General features: G+C 52.9%; 1 protein-coding gene across 38 annotated transcripts in view; it reads right to left on the reverse strand.

Moving 5' to 3' along the window:
* The window catches only part of SCRIB (scribble planar cell polarity protein), a 248262-nt gene extending 232529 nt beyond the window's left edge, over positions 1 to 15733 (reverse strand). For 16 of the 38 annotated variants that reach the window (XM_048837016.2, XM_048837011.2, XM_048837014.2 and 13 more), the window contains exon 1: positions 14334 to 14547. In XM_048837016.2, the coding sequence (XP_048692973.2) occupies positions 14334 to 14495 (162 nt within the window). In that variant the 5' untranslated portion in view covers positions 14496 to 14547. Of the gene's footprint in view, positions 1 to 14333; positions 14549 to 15697 lie in introns of those variants that run through there. The other 22 variants (XM_048837042.2, XM_048837038.2, XM_048837034.2 and 19 more) reach the window with 3 other exon arrangements.
* Between the last annotated feature and the right edge of the window lie 1702 nt (positions 15734 to 17435).

A 17435-nucleotide genomic window follows, 5' to 3' on the forward strand; every position in this document is an offset into this window, starting at 1 on the left:
AGGCTATCATAGGTGCCCAGTGAGCCAAAAACAAGCTGCAAAGGAGCCTGGGAGCCCCTAGCAGCATCACCAAAGCTAGATGCTCAGGCACCTCCAGGGCTGACAAAGGCCAAGGCCAACGTGCATCAGAGGAACAACTGAGTCACAAAGACCACCAGGGCCATCTCAACTTCTACCCACAGGCACCCTTTCATCCACAGAGCCACTTCAGAGCTCCCCTCTCACACTCAGTCTGTGGGGAGGGTGCCCACATCGGCCCTTTGTTACTCAGGCTTCCTGACTTACTTGCTTTCTATAATTCCCCAACCCTGCCCCTCTGGCTACCTGCATTAATGTCAGTAAAGCCCTTAGGATTAAAAGCAACTGGGCTCTAGGGTTTGGGACAATGCCCTCAGGATCTGATGGAGGCCAGACTGGGAAGCCACAGACTCAAAAGGGGATGCTTGGAATTTTGAAAGTGTTCCCCAGTACCCTCCATTTCCCACAGAGAGCCCCCAACCCAGCTCAGCCCCCTCCACTGGTCACTCATTCAACCAGATCCGGTGGAAAATGAACAAGGAGAAAGGGACAGTGAATAAAAGGATAAGACTAGCTCTTTGAACTGACAATGAATGAAGCAGCTTCCCAGCAACAACAAAATCCCCAGGGCAGGCCCTGAAAAGCCAGCCATTCTCCAGATAGGATTAAGCACCAGAACAGTCAGCCACAGACAGCACAGCGGGCAGTCCCTTCACCACAAAGGGACAGTCCCTAAATGAGTCCACCAGTGTGTGACTATGCCAGCACTTGCTGGTTCCCAGCAAGAGGCACATTAGAGGTAGGTCCATTGGTCTGACGTGGGACAGCAGGAGGAGGGGGAAGGATACAGTGCTAGCTCGACTCATTGGTGTGATGCAGTATGGCAAGGGTTGGGGGGAAGCGAGGATACAGAGCTAAATGGTTACAAACTGCTGGGGGTCAGTCTGACAGCCAATGGGGCAACAGAAAACTGGAGCCACAGAGCCAGGATGGCATGGCCAGAGCTGAGTGCCCTTCCTCAAATCACATAGTAACAGGACTCTAAGCCAGTCCTTGCTGTGCCCTCCCCCATCCCTTGGATCTGAATGTAACTTATTCACGTATAGCCAAGGAGAGGGAGGATGCGGAGGACTTTGACCACTGAGTTACAGGTCCCTAGAACTCTCTCTCTCTCTGGAAGAGAGTGGGGAGAATATGAGTGTCTTCCCAGTTCGGCTTCATGATTCTTCCTTTTTTGAACCAGTTCTCAAAAACACTGCAGATGAGGCTGAAGGAGGCCTGTTCTGTCCGAGGCTATAGCACTAGCTGCCCTTCCGCCTCCCCTGTCTGATCGCTTCCGGAAACACGGGAACAGAATGGGTCCCTATCCCAGGTTACAGATCTGTGATTTGGGAGGTTACCATATGGTGTCTGACCCTCATATGCGCTACTGAATTTGCCCATTTCAAACTTCAGTAACCAGTCCAGCCCCCTCATTGGGTACAGCAGCCTCATCCAGGGAGAGAGCCCCCCAGCTCAGAGGGGACTTTGTTCCCTAACACTCAAGGGTTCAGCAGCCCACTGCTTTTATCCCTCCACTTTCATCTAATTGACAGTCCCCACCCCCTTCTACCTGCACACAGTGAAGAGAGATTTCCGAGTAGCAGCCATGTTAGTCTGTATTCGCAAAAAGAATAGGAGGACTTGTGGCACCTTAGAGACTAACAAATTTATTTGAGCATAAGCTTTTGTGAGCTACAGCTCACTTCATTGGAGAGCCATCCCTAGGCCGGGAGGGGAAGGGCACGAGGAATCCCCAGTCCCCTTTCCAATTCTGCATGGGAGAATGATGCTCATTGTTCTGCAACACAGAGAGCTCCAGGGAAACAGGTTTCACAGCCCGGACCCCTCCTAGCAGACAGCGGGGACCATGTGGGGAGGCATGTCAAGTGCCATCAGCTTGGGGTGACATTTGCCTCCTGAGTTAAGTGGGTTTGGAGTCAAACCCATGGCATGCTTCATCCTTGAACCCCCATGAGAGGGGACTCCCAACTGGAGCAGAGCAGCAAGGGAGACATTCTGCTGCCTCACAGCATTTCAAAGACTCCCTGAGCCAGAGCAGCTGCAGAAGCCATGTTTCAGAGTAACAGCCGTGTTAGTCTGTATTCGCAAAAAGAAAAGGAGTACTTGTGGCACCTTAGAGACTAACCAATTTATTTGAGCATGAGCTTTCGTGAGCTACAGCTCACTTCATCAGATGCATACCGTGGAAACTGCAGCAGACTTTATATATACACACAGAGAATATGAAACAATACCTCCTCCCACCCCACTGTCCTGCTGGTAATAGCTTATCTAAAGTGATCATCAGGTGGGCCATTTCCAGCACAAATCCAGGTTTTCTCACCCTCCACCCCTCCACACAAATTCACTCTCCTGCTGGTGCTATTTTGTGTGGGGGGGTGGAGGGTGAGAAAACCTGGATTTGTGCTGGAAATGGCCCACCTGATGATCACTTTAGATAAGCTATTACCAGCAGGACAGTGGGGTGGGAGGAGGTATTGTTTCATATTCTCTGTGTGTATATATAAAGTCTGCTGCAGTTTCCACGGTATGCATCTGATGAAGTGAGCTGTAGCTCCCGAAAGCTCATGCTCAAATAAATTGGTTAGTCTCTAAGGTGCCACAAGTACTCCTTTTCTTTTTGCAGAAGCCATGATTAAGATGGAGCTCTCTATATGGGGCAACCTCTGAGATACGGAGGTGGAATGTGTAGGAGATAACCAGTATGACCGCTAGAGACCTGTGTATGACCTGCATTGTAAACAAGTTCTTTACAACTTACAGGAGAATAGTGCCAGGCCCAAGGGGTTCAAAGAGCTACTGTCAAAGTCGACTGAGCTCTGCCCTTCAGAGTGAGGAGACTCCCGGGCTCCACCAGCCACAAAGAAGCTCTTGGTTCTCTCCCCCCTTTCGTATTAAATAATACTTCATCATCTCAATGTGACCCAAAGGCTGCACTGTGAACGAGGCCCAGAGGTATATCGGGCTCTGCTCAGCAGTACACAACATCTGGGCTCTCTCAGAAACCAAATCAACAGGCACTGTTTTTCCAGATCCCAGTTCTGCAAACCTCTCCCCTGCCTGGGATCAGAATAACAAGGCAGACTCTGTCCTGTTTACAGCTCATCAGCCTTAGGAGAATCTTCAGGCCAAGCTCTGCCAATGAAGCTCCACTGACTTCAGCATGACAACACACCCGTAACTAAGGGCAGGATTAGATCCTGTAGCTAGAACATAATTAACAGTTCTGCTGCATTGCTATTCATGAGCCAGAACAGAGCTCAGCTCCCCAACCAATTACTGGGCCGGACTGGCTACACAGGTTTCAGAGTAACAGCCGTGTTAGTCTGTATTCGCAAAAAGAAAAGGAGTACTTGTGGCACCTTAGAGACTAACCAATTTATATAAATTGGTTAGTCTCTAAGGTGCCACAAGTACTCTTCTTCTACTGGCTACACAGTGCTCCAAGAGAGAGCACCCAGTGCCCCGCACCATCACTGGGCCGGACCAGGCTGGCTGCACAGAGCTCATAGGAGCAACGTAGCAGAACTGTATATTTGTCACTGAAGTGAAGGGGGAGGCTCAGACAACAGCCGGGTGCTTGGCAGTAAGATGTCACACAAGTGGCTCCTCCTCAAGGAGCTCACAGAGATTATTGTCCACTCCTCTATTTCTGTGTAGATGTGGACCTTTGTATGTTGCAAGTTTGCCTCAAACACACAGCATAAAATCTGCTGGATGTGCCCCGTGGCCAAGTCAACAGTACTGCAAAACCTGCACTTCTGCCTTCCCAGCCTGTGGGACTACGGGGCCAAGCATGATGCCACATCGACAGAGGAAGCAGACAGTAGGAACTGTCTCTTTCTGGACTACGTAGGTGGAATCCTCTTGCTTGGGGAAGGCAGGCTGCATTGGTGACACCCAGCAGGGCTGGGAGCAGACACTGTAAAGCACACACAAGATCAGATCATCCCTAAAAGGTTCTCCCTGTCCTGCCCATTTCTCCCCTCCAAGCAACCGTGCTCAGAGCCAGCTCCTTGCACACTCAGACCATGAAGTCAAGGAGGACCCTAGAACGTTTGGGACTCAGTCAGCCAGCCAGTCCCTGCAGGCTACATAATCTGCCTCAACAAATTTCAGAGTGGTAGCCATGTTAGTCTCTATCAGCAAAAACAACAAGGAGTCTTTGTGGCACCTTAGAGACTAATAAATTTATTTGGGCACAAGCTATCGTGGGCTAAAACCCACTTCATCAGATGCAAAGTAACAGTCCAGCTTCTAGCAGTGACCCATCCTCCTGCCGACACAAACTAATGATCAGGGAGAGTCGAGCCTAAGCACCACACTACTTCAAATGCCAATACACATACACATACACACACACACATCCCGGCATTGAGAGAGGAATCCCAAACAAAGTGCACTCCCAAGCCAGTACCCCTTCACTTTCACCCACTGCTGTGGTTTATCTTAGCCCAGCCCCTCCTGCTACAGTGGGAGAGATGGGGATGCTTTGCCCTGCTCTAGGGCTGCCTGTCAGAGTATTGCACAGGTTTTCCAGCCATTAAATTCAACCCTCGAGAAGGCAGGTGTAACACATAGGATCACCTGGCACTGAAAATGCTAATGCAATTCTGGAACGCATAACACAGGGATCTCAAGTAGGAGTAGAGAGGTTGTATTACACCTCTGTATTTGGCACCAGTGAGACCGCTGCCGGAATATTGTGTCCAGCTCTAGTGTCCACCTTTCAAGAAGGATGTTCTTGAGTAAGTAGAGAGGGGCCAGAGAAGAGCCACAAGAATGATTAAAGGATTAGAAAAACAGGCTTTATAGTGAGAGACTCACGGAATTCAATCTATTTAGCATAACAAAGAGAAGGTTAAAGAGCACCTTGATCACAGTCTATAAGTACCTACATGGAGAACAAATATTTGATATTGGACCCTTCAGTCTAGCAATGGCTAGAAGTGGAACTGAGACAAAGTCAGAGTGGAAATAAGACGTAAATTTCTAATAGTGAGGGTAATTAACCATTGGGGCAACTTACCAAGGGTTGTGATGGATTCTCCATCATCAGCATTTTTAAATCAAGATTGATTGAATGTTTTCCTACAAAATATGCTCTAGTTCAACCAAGAATGATTTTGGTGAAGTTCTATGGTCTGTGTTATGCAAGAGGTCAGATTAGAGTATCACAGTGGTCCGTCCTGGCTTTATAATCTATGAAATGCAACTCCCTCTGAACAGCAGCTGTTCAGACAGGGATCTCTCACCTGGTGCCAAAATGTCGCATCCTCTGTTGTTGGGATACAGCAGCTGCTTAACAGCTACACAGTAACACTACAAAACAGTTTAGAAGAGTGAAAGGGCAGAGGGAATATCTAATTGAAATGGCAGAGGGAATTCAGAAGTAGGATGGAATTACCCAAACTGAGATTTTGTCAAGACAATGGGGTTAGTTAGCACACCTACTCCTGTGACAAAGCCCAAAGGACCATGAATAACTATGAGAGATCACAATGTCAGTTTTAAGTCCCATTTGAAAGACTTCTCCAGCATCACAGCACCCCTAGCACAGGATTGGCGCATGGGGTCAGTTCTGAGTTCATTTCCTCTGGGGCACCTGGCGTTGGCCACTGTCAGAAGACAGAATGCTGGGCTAGATGGACCTTTGGTCTGACCCAGTATGGCTGTTCGTATGAATCAGATGGCAGAGCATCCCCTAGTCAGCTCCCCACCCCAATCCCTGTAGTATCTGATGTCCCTTGGAGGTCCGCCCCCATCATAACATTAATCAGACCCAACCAGTCTTGCTTAGATAACAAGATCCCCGCACAAGGGGGTGCAGATCCAGGGTGGGGGAGATGCTAGGCCAGCGAGAGGACAACTAAACTGGTAACAAAGGCAGTAGCTCAGTGACAGAGCCCTGAGCAGAAACGGATGATACTCTGCAGCAACAAAACCACATGCACAGCAGCACTCACCAGAACCTAGGGCTGCAATGAGGAGAGCAAAGGTAGGACACACTCACCAGCGCTGCAGCACACGGACCAAGACAAAAGCAGACTAGGCTCCAAGCACGCACACACACCAGAGTACAAAACCCCAAAACCAATGGGAGGGGTATGTGCACATGGGCTGAGAGCAGAGGAGTACCCATACACCTGTGGGCTGACTGCTCCTTGGCAGCAGTGACATAGCCCCCTGTAATGCAGATCAGCCGGATTTCCTGCTATTTAACCCCACATATCAGACCCTAAGGAATGTGTTTCAAATACATGAAAATACTTAAATGCCAGGAAAACATTCCAGCTAAGACATGAAGCAAGCAGTCTCGGAGCCCGAGGCTCTCCAGCTGATTCTTCACAGGCACCTCAGCAGGAAACTGGGAATTTAGCCCCCCTCTGGGGTGGAATGCAGCAGCTGTTTCACAGCTAACTGCAACATTACACAAGAGTTTAGAGCAGAAGCAAAGTGGATTCCCAGGTCCAGATTAAAGTTCAAGGGAATTTAGGTTGTGAGAAGAAAAGCTGAGCTAAAATTTGGCCAGGACACCAGGGCTAACACTTCACTCCTGCAAAGTACTGTGGGATTGTTACTGACCACAACTGCTCAGGGCCTCAATTTAAATCTCATGTGAGAGACAGTAGCATCAGCAGCACAGTACCCCCTAGCGCCACGCTGGGGCATTACGGTCAGCACTGAGTAAAGACAGCCCCTACTGCCACTCCATGGAGCACAGCACCCCTAGAGCACCACACTGGGGCACGGGTCTGTCACGGACTCAGAGGGAAGAGTACCAGCTGAGGCACCGCCATTTCTTGCTGCTGCTGCACCCTGCAGGGTGGATAAAAATCAATGATTTAAAAAAAAAAAACAACCTGATTTTTTTATTTAAATTGGATTTTTGAGGAGAAACCTATCTAAGGATAGTTTAATCAAGATATCTTTGAGCTATAATGTATCTCATCATGGAATAGGGATTATAAATTCTAATTCTACAGTATGAGACAATATAGTCATGTAATCTTTAAGAAAAACGTTGTAAAGTGAGCTCCAATAATTCATGGATGAGGGACCCGATCTCATGGGGCTCCAGGGGCTTCTGTATAGATTATTTAGGTTAATTTTTCTATCTACCCAATGGGACTCAGTGTTCAGTCTAGAAGATACCATCAGAGATGCTTAGTTTTGCAGTTCTCAAACTGTGGATTTGTGTCTCCAGAGGTAACATGCTTGTTAACAGCAAAAATGTTTTAAATAAATAAATAAAGAGGTGAGAAATAACAGACCTCAACCCTATTGTCCCTCTGCAAATTTGTGTACACAGAGTCAATCCCTTACCTCTCTCTAAAAGTGCAAAGTTTCAAAAAGTTCAATGAATAGAAGATTGTTGGGGGCGGAATAGATCTGGACAAGGAGAAGAAATCTGGAGATAAATGTGAGAAGGGAGGGACAGGCAGTAGAAACAAAAGTGAAGCTGTTTGAGCAGCATATTCCAGAAGTCTTGAGGTCTTTCTGAGTGTAGACTTCATTGATTTGAGACCTACCATACTATTTCCCCTAGAAGGGAAAACCTAGAATGGCAGCAGTCCGTAAGAGAGACCCAATTTGGGTCTCATCTATCTCTGAGTTGCGAAGAGTATGTATTAAGGTTATAACAACCAATAAGAATGCACTTTTATGCATTCCATGATTAAATCGAGTCTTCCTGACTAGTGATTTAAATCAAATCCACCCTGGCACCCTGAACATTCGCTGGAGATCTCCCATCCAAGTACTGCCCAGGCCTGAACCTGCTTAGCTTGAGAGATGAGTCTAGATCAGTGGTTCCTAAACTTGTTCCGCCACTTGTGCAGGGAAAGCCCTGGGCGGACCGGTTTACCTACCTGCCGTGTCCGCAGGTTCGGCCGATCACGCACTGCTTCCAGCGGCTCCCATTGGCCTGAAGCAGCGAACCGCGCGGCCGAACCTGCAGACAAAGCAGGTAAACAAACTGGCCCGGCCCGCCAGGGACTTTTCCTGCACAAGCGGGGGAACAAATGTGGGAACCACTGGTCTAGATCATAGCAGAGGGTGGACCACAGCTGACAAAGCAAAAATTTACAAAAAAGTCCAAGAAATATCCAGATCTCCGCTTCTTGTTGCTTATCTGCTCTATCACAGAGAGATATAGCTGTAGCTCACGAAAGCTTATGCTCGAATAAATTTGTTAGTCTCTAAGGTGCCACAAGTCCTCCTGTTCTTTTTGCGGATACAGACTAACACGGCTGCTACTCTGAAACCTGCTCTATCACACACACCCTTCCCCTCAATGATGCCAGCCACGAAGGTCCATGTGTCAACTGCTCTCACAAATATCCTCATGCTTTCTTCCATGCCATCCTTATGTATGGAAGGCCCTTCCTGCACTGATCCATCAGGCTACTACTCCCTCCTTCCAAATCCTCTCCAAATCTACTTCTGCCAGGACTCCTACAAGGAATCAGCCATTAACAACAGGCCAGCTGAGCAGTCACGAATACGCAATTATTTGCTTGAACTATACCAAAACAACTGTCAGTGACTGAGAACCCTCAAGTTATGCAATAGCTACTCACACACACACTTGGTGCATCTTGTTTGCAATTGGATTACAGCTTCTTCAGGGCAGAGGTCACGTCATCCTATGTGTTTGTGCAGCACCCAGCACCACGAGGTGCCATTCCTCATGGGGGGCCTTTGCGAGGCACCACAATACAAATACCAAATAAGATCTACCTCTGAAAGGAAGAAATGGGCTGAGAATGTGAGAATGACAGGATAGTTGGGAGTCAATGACCCCACGCAGCCTGAACTTAGCACAACAAGGAGTGCGGCATTCAGAGAGTGCAGTAACACAAGGCATTAGAATGCAGCGAAGCAAATTTGGGGGAATGAAGAAATCTCATGGGGGCCCTGGGAAGAAGAGTTAAAATCCCCCTGAGTGGGAGGAAGCAGTGGGGGCTCCTCAGACACCATTAGGCACAAACGATTCCTCTGAAAATGAAGAACGCAGAGAATAGGAAGGTGGATTGTAAGGGACTAGCTCAGAGACATGGCTAAAATGCCCTGAAGCCAAATGGAAGAGGGAGAGGTAACAAAGCTTCACAGGATCTACAGATGGACAAGGCCCATAGATCACCTAGTTCATCTTCCTCCCCACATAGGACGGTCCAGCTATCATTACCTCTCACTACGCTGCTCCCTATATTTATCAATGTCATGGTTCAAGGAGACACAGCCAGATACATCTGCAAAAAGCAGCGTGAATTACTACAGTCAAGTGGAGTAAGGAGGGATTATATAAACAAAGCACAGAGAAGTAGGTCCAGCAATCAGAGGGGAAGGGACCCAACCGTTTCTAGAGCCCCTGAGATACTGAGTAAGTCACAGTCTGGCTAGCAGGTAAAGGAGGGAGATTCTGTGAGAATAACTATCACTAAGGAGCTGACAAGGGGATCCTCAAATATATAAAGATGTAGCAGGCAGCTGGTCCAGGGCTGCCTGTACCTCAGCGGGTGCAGGAAGTTAGCTAGTGAAATTACTGAGAGGAGAGATTCAGCGGGTGCAATAAAAGCCCCAACTGGTCCCTGAAAAAGGACTGAACAGAACCTAACTAGTCTTTCCCATCTCTCTGCCTCCACCCTTCTTTGCTTTGTACAGGGCCCAGATAACGGGCAAGCACAGCATGAAGGCCACCCTGGGCAGAGAGAGATTTCTGCCATTCAGTCCAATGTAACTGAGTACACAGCAGCCTGCATAGCTTTGTGGTTCTGCTGCTCCCAGCCCGCCTCTACTGTTACACTAATTTGTGCTTTGTCCTAGAATGAGTACTCCTTGGTGTATCCCATGTGTCTGTACACTGCCCAACACACTGATATTGACTCTGGCCTCAGAACCCCCACAGATGGGGGTATCAATCCACATTTCATATATTCATTTTCATATAGTTTAAGGCCATAAAGGATCATTATAATAATCTAGTCTTGATATGAAGACATCAAGAGATGGAGAATTCACCACTTCCATAATTCTGAGGCCAGAAGGGGTCATTGTGATCATCTAGCCTGATCTCTCTATAACACAGGCCGTAGAACTTCCCCTAAATAATTTCCAGAGCATGCCTTTTAGAAAAAACATCCAATCCTGATTTAAAAATTGTCAGTAATGGAAAATACACCATGACCCTTGGTAAATTGTTCCATGGGTTAGTTACCGTCACCAATACAAATTTACACCTTATTTCCAGTCTGAATTTGTCTGGCTTCAACTTCCAGCCATTGGATCATGTTAGACCTTTCTCTGCTAGACTGAGGGGGCTATTAAATATTGGTTCTCCATGTAGGTAGACTGTAATCAAGTCACCCCTTAACCTGCTCTTTGTTAGCTGAATAGGTTGAGCTTCACTTGGTAGTTTGTTGCAATGGTTAATTAACCGCACTGTTAGGCACAGACTTTAAATTTGAATTTTCTTGCTTTAAGTTGCAGTCATTGGTTCTTGTTATGTCTCTCTCCACTGAATAGAAGAGCACCTGGCATTTTCCTCCTCTCAAGGTTCTTATACACTATAATCAAGCCATATAAATTTTTTTTGATAAACTATAATAGATTGAAAGAAAAGGAGTACTTGTGGCACCTTAGAGACTAACCAATTTATTTGAGCATGAGCTTTTGTGAGCTACAGCTCACTTCATCGGATGCATACCGTGGAAACTGCAGCAGACTTTATATACACACAGAGAATATGAAACAATACCTCCTCCCACCCCACTGTCCTGCTGGTAATAGCTTATCTAAAGTGATCATCAAGTTGGGCCATTTCCAGCACAAATCCAGGTTTTCTCACCCTCCACCCCCCCACACAAATTCACTCTCCTGCTGGTGATAGCCCATCCAAAGTGACAACTCTCTACACAGAGCATCCGATGAAGTGAGCTGTAGCTCACGAAAGCTCATGCTCAAAGAAATTGGTTAGTCTCTAAGGTGCCACAAGTACTCCTTTTCTTTTTGCGAATACAGACTAACACGGCTGTTACTCTGAAACCTATAATAGATTGAGCTCTTTCAGTCTCTCACTATAAGGCATTTTCGTCAGCCCTCAACTCATGTGTGTGTCTTTTCTCCAATTTTTCAACTTCCTTTTTTAAAATGTGGACACCAGAACTGGACACAGTATTCCAATATTGGTTTCAACAATACTGTATTGAGATTTAAAATCACCACCCCACTCCTACTCCCCTGTTTATATATCCAAGGATCATATTAGCTTTTTCTACCCCAGGATCACAGGGGGAGCACAGTGGAGTTGCTTGTTCACTGTTATCCCTGAAATCTTCGTCAGAGTCACTACTGTCCAGGATTTGACAAAAGGGAAAGCTGTGGCAGAGGGGAAGGGATGAGTTGAGTTAGGAAACCAGCTGCTCAGCCTCAGACAGGACCACTACAGCAGCAGCTGCCCCAGCTACACCTAACTTAGAGAAACACAGGCTATGTTGAAATACAAAGGTTGTGCCAATTTAACTAAACTGATTCCTAACACATTCAAGCACCAATCAAACAAAAGCAGTTTCTAAGCTGAATTTGTTAAATTACTGCCACTTGTGTGTTTAGACAAGGCCTGAGATGCAGAGAATTCCACACAAAGACCAAGGGGACCTGCTCATTGCCAACCCTCCTTTCCAAAGGGAAGCAGAGTGCAACAAGGCAGTACAAGAGGCAGGAGGGGAAGAGCTGAAGCCATTGATTAATCTTTGCTGGCTGTCTCCCTCCATACCAGGGAGGGGCTGAGTTAGTGTTGAGAGATTAGAAGGAGCAGCTTTACTCCTCCACAGAAGTAAATAAAAACCCAGAAGCCTCCACCCAGGTCCCAGCAAAATAAAAGCTGATCTTAATTAGCCCAGCAGAGGCCCCGTCTGGCTTTGGGTTTCACACAGCTGGGCTCAGAGCTGCAGGAGCCCAGCCCGTGGACAAAGGAGGTACCTCCTGCCCCAGGCCAACTGCAGTGAAGCAGGAGGGAACTCTACAATCAACAACTCCCACCTACCAGGAAAGGGCCCTGCTACTGATGCAAACAGCAGGGAGCCAGAGCAGGAAGAAATCTATGCAAAGCAGACAGAGCTTGCCAGTGCACCCACAAGCATCATCCTAACTTCCCTCCTCCACACTAGGAGCCAGCAACGAGAGCTCTTTGGATCAGCTGCAATCCATGGTCCATGGTGAGACCTCAGCTGCCATGTTTAATTTGGATGATTTCCCAAGTCAGACACTACCCATGTCAGCCCTATGTCTCCCACTGCCAGCTCTCCTCCTCCTCAGTCACTCAGCATGGCAGTCATCCTTACACGTCTGTTGTCAAGCTTGGTTCCTTGTCCCAGCTCTTTCCTTCTCTCCATGTAACTAGCCTGCCTGCCCAGGCTTCCATCATCTCCCACCTGCTAGTGCAGCCTCCCATCCTCACATCTCCCATCACTACCCCTCCAAGATGCAGCTACCCTGTAACTTCTCTATTACTTTCAATCCTACGCAATTCCACCCTCCTCCACAGTCCCGCTCTCTCTGCTCCACCCAAGTTTCTTCTGACCTCTCCCCATCAACTCCTTCACCCACCCACTCTAGACTCAATGCCTTCTTTTATGACTCTCCCTACGCATGGAAGAGCCTCTGAATCTCTGTTGACCAAGCTCTCTCCCTGCCCTGTAACAAAACTTTCTTGCTAGACTATGCTCACGTCATTCAGTATTGCATTCACCCGCCATGAACTGGTCACAGAGACTGGATTAAATGATCTAAGAGCCCCTCACAACTCTAATGCAAGAATCTGACCTGCTGTGCTTGCAAACTAAGCCCCTAAGTACAGGGACCTGCTATTTGTTCCCCTGCTGTATATACTGACAGTCCTGCAGAAGTCATCCTACAAAGGCTAAAAAGTGCAGGTGTCCGTGGGAAACAGAGTGCTTCCTTTCCTGGAACTCAGGCACTATGGTGATGGGCACAGGGCAATTATAAAACCCTAAAAAGATTCAGGGGACTAAAGTTATCAGGCCACATAGAACTTAACATTTCAAACTAAGGCTTGATCTTATGTCAGTATAACTACGTCGGTCAGGGGTAGAAAATCCACCCCCCTGAGCGACGTAATTTTACGGACCTAACCCCTGTGTAAACAGCGCTCTGTCAAAGGAAGGGCTTCCCCCAGCAACATAGCTACCACCTCTCATGGAGGTGGATTAACTATGCAAACGGGAGAAGCTCTCCGGGTCAGCCTAGGTAGCATCTTCACTAAGCGCTACAGCAGCACCAGACCAAGTGCAGCTATGCTGCTGGTTGCTGTAAGTGTAGACAAGCAGAAGAGCCATCAGAAAGAGCTCTGGTAGCGAGTCCCCAGGATAGGACAGCACCACCAGGAGGGACAAATGCTCCCAACACACAAATCAAATCTATCCTTGCAAGCTGCTAGAGCCCAGTCCAGCCGCCACAGAGGAAATCTGGATTTACACATGGTGAGATTCTCCAAGGAGTAGGTAATAAGAGCAGGTGAAATGGAAAAGGTGCTAGGAGGAAGTGAGGTATATTTATTCAGACTTTTACCAAGTGCCCTCCATCCCCGCACCAACCCTAAAGATGAAGTTGCGGAAACTGAACGGGTGACGGGTCAAGCCTGTTCAAAGCAGTCTCAGCCGCAAGAGAAGGCAGAAGTTTGAACCAGACCAAGAGCCTTTCCCACTGACCCCAACATTTGAATGGGCTGGGTTTTTTCAGGAAAATTTCTACAGGGAAATAAAGATGGATTAACTACAACCCCTCCAGCTCCTTATTCCCTGCCCCCATACTCCAATTCCTTCTACTTAGAGTCCATCGATGCCTTCCAGAGCCTCCCTGTTACCTGTAGGCAACCCCACGGCTACTACAATATCCCTTCCCCCCATTACCAGTACCACCTTGCTATTCCTGCTGCCTTGCCCGGTTCCCCGCTCTGCTGGCCAGCCAAGCGCTCCTCTTTCACCCAGCCCCACAACGGCACACGCGCTTCCCCCTTTCCAGTGCTCCCCATCACCGGCGCCCCTGCCCCAACCCCAGGGCTCCAGCGCCCCCCAGTGCCCCTCCCCCGACGGCTCGCCGCCCGCCCCACCCTTCCCACCCTGGCCCCGCGCCTCCAGCCGGCCCCAGGCCCGCGGCCCCGCGACCCCCAGCTCCGTGCGGGCCGGGCCCGCCCCCGACACGGGCTCCCGCCCCACCCAGCGGGCGCCGACCTTGGGCAGCTCCCGCAGCTGGTTGGCGTCCAGCAGCAGCTCCTCCAGCGAGCGGCTGTAGCGGTAGATCTCCTCGGGCACGGCCTGCAGCGAGCAGTGCCGCCGGTCCAGCGCCTCCACGTGCCGGTTACAGCGCCACAGCGGCGGCATGCAGCGCAGCATCCTGCCGGGGCGGCCGCGCGCCTCCGGCCGGCACAGGGGAGCGGGCCGGGGCGGCCGCGCCGGGGCGGGGCGGGGCGGGAGCCGCTGAGGGGCAGGTGGGGGGGGCGGAGCCTCTGAGGGGGGGCGGCTCGGGGCCGGGGCGGGAGCCGCTGAGGGGCAAGGCGGGGGTGGGGGGGGGGGGGGGGGCGGCTCGGGGCCGGGGCGGGAGCCGCTGAGGAGCAGGGCGGGGGGGGGGGCGGCTCGGGGCCGGGGCCGCTGAGGAGCAGGGCGGGGGGGGGGGGGGCGGCTCGGGGCCGGGGCCGCTGAGGAGCAGGGCGGCTCGGGGCCGGGGCCGCTGAGGAGCAGGGCGGGGGGGGGGGGGCGGCTCGGGGCCGGGGCCGCTGAGGAGCAGGGCGGGGGGGGGGGGGGCGGCTCGGGGCCGGGGCCGCTGAGGAGCAGGGCGGGGGGGGGGGGGCGGCTCGGGGCCGGGGCCGCTGAGGAGCAGGGCGGGGGGGGGGGGCGGCTCGGGGCCGGGGCCGCTGAGGAGCAGGGCGGGGGGGGGGGGCGGCTCGGGGCCGGGGCCGCTGAGGGGGGGCGGCTCGGGGCCGGGGCGGGAGCCGCTGAGGAGCAGGGCGGCTCGGGGCCGGGGCGGGAGCCGCTGAGGAGCAGGGCGGGGGGGGGGGGGAGAGCGTTGAGGGGGGGGCGGCGGCGCGGGGCGGGAGCCGCTGAGGGGCAAGTCGGGGGGGGAGGGGCGGCTCGGGGCCGGGGGCGCTGAGGGGCGGCTCTGGGAGGAGGAAGGGCCGGGCCGGGCCGGGCCGGGGAAGGGTCCCGACGCTCCGGCTCCGGCTCCTCCTGGGCGGCCCCGGGTCTCAGTGGCCGGGGAGGCGCGAGCTCCGCATGGCCGCCACGTTGGGCCTGGTTCCCTCAGACTCAGGCCGCGGCGGTTCCGACTCCAGCCCGGGTCGCTGCAGCGCTCGGGCCCCGCCGGCTCCTCAGGCCGCAGCCGCTCCGCCCCCGTGATGGGTCCTGGGAGTCCGAGTCCGGTCATCTGGAACTACGGCTCCCAGCATGCGTCGCGGGCCCTCCGCCCCACCCGGAACTACGGTTCCCAGCATGCCCCGCGGCCGCCCCGCCCGGATCTACGGTTCCCAGCATGCCCGCGGGCTCCCCGCCCCTCCCGGAACTACGGCTCCCAGCATGCCCCGCGGGCTCCCCGCCCCTACCGGAACTACGGCTCCCAGCATGCGTCGCGGGCCCTCCGCCCCACCCGGAACTACGGTTCCCAGCATGCCCCGCGGCCGCCCCGCCCCACCCGGATCTACGGTTCCCAGCATGCCCCGCGGGCTCCCCGCCCCTCCCGGAACTACGGCTCCCAGCATGCGTCGCGGGCTCCCCCGCCCCTCCCGGAACTACGGCTCCCAGCATGCTGCGCGATATTCGTGGCCCGGTGGGAGGACGCTGAACCGGCCCCGTGGGGGGGCGCAAATGTCACCCCTGAAAGCGGGAACCCCGCCCGCCCCCAGCTACGAGCCCCCAGCCCGTCTGCAGCCGCCGGTCCCTCCCCTCCTCCCGCCACCTCCCACCGACCCTTCCTCCCGCCCCCCCGAGTGTCCCTTCCCCACCACCTCCCTCTTCCCGACCCTCCCCTCCCCTCCCTCCCCCCAACCCTCCCTGCCCAGCGACCCTGCCCCGCCACCTTCCTCCCTTCCCCTCCTGCCCTCCCAGACACTCCCTCCCTTCCCCTCCCGCCCCCCCAGACACTCCCTCCCCCCCGCCACCTCCCACCAACCGTCCCTCCCCCCAGACCCTCCACCTCCCTCCCACCCCCCCCCAGACACTCCCTTACCCTCCCGCCCCCACAAACCCTCCTTTCTCCCAGCCGGCCCCTCCCCACCAACCCTCCCCCTGCCACCTCCCTGCCCCCCTTTCCCCCAGTCGGCTCTTCCCCACTGACCCTCCTCCCGCCTTCTCCCTTACATTCTTCCCTCCCACCCCACCCACAGATTCCCCCTGCCACCTCCATCCCTCCACAGATCCCCCCCCCAAAACATCCTCCCACCACCTCCCTACCACCTCCCCAGACCCTTCCCCCACAGACCCTCCCCTGACCATCTCCCTGCCACTCCCCCAGACTCTCCCCCCACCATCTCCCTCACACTCTCCCCTCCCCCCACAGTCTCACTCCCTCCACGGACCCTCCTTTCCCCCACCATCCCCCCCTGCCATCTTCCTCCATCCCCCCACCATGTCCCTCCCTCTCTCCCACAAAGATTCCCCACTGTCTCTCTCCCACCCCCGCAAACTCCCCATCTCCCTCCTACCCCCCAGACCCTTCCCGCACCCCCACATTTTCCCATCTCCCTCCATCCCCTCCACAGACCCTCCCATCTGTCACTATATCCCTCCCTCCCCCACAGACTCCCCCCATCGTCTCCCTCCCCCCACAGACCCTCCTTTCCCCCAACCAGTCCCTCCCCCTCTCCCTCCCCTACACACAGAATCTACCCCCACCAGCTCTGTCCTGCCCCCCCCCGGCTCTACCCTCCCACCACCATGTCCCTCCCTCTCTCCCACAGATTCCACACTGTCTCTCTCTCATCCTCCCACACACACTCTCCATTTCCCTCCTACCCCCCAACCCTTCCCGCACCCCCCACATTTTCCCATCTCCCTCTCACCCTCCCCCACAGACTTCCCCCATCATCTCCCTCCCTCCACAGACCCTTCTTTCCCCCACCCAGTCCCTCCCCTACACACAGAATCTCTACCCCTGCCATCTCCCTCCTGCCCCTGAGGCCCTACCCTCCCACCACTGTGTCCCTCCCTCCCTCCCCCCCAGGAAGATTTCCCACTCTCTCCCTCCCACACACACCCCTCCATCTCCCTCCCACACACATTCCCCTCCCCATCTCCCTCCTGCCCCCCACAGACCCTCTCCCCATCTCACTTGTGCTCCCCCTA

This window comes from Caretta caretta, chromosome 2, assembly GCF_965140235.1.
Source record: "Caretta caretta isolate rCarCar2 chromosome 2, rCarCar1.hap1, whole genome shotgun sequence".
Lineage (NCBI taxonomy): Eukaryota > Metazoa > Chordata > Testudines > Cheloniidae > Caretta > Caretta caretta.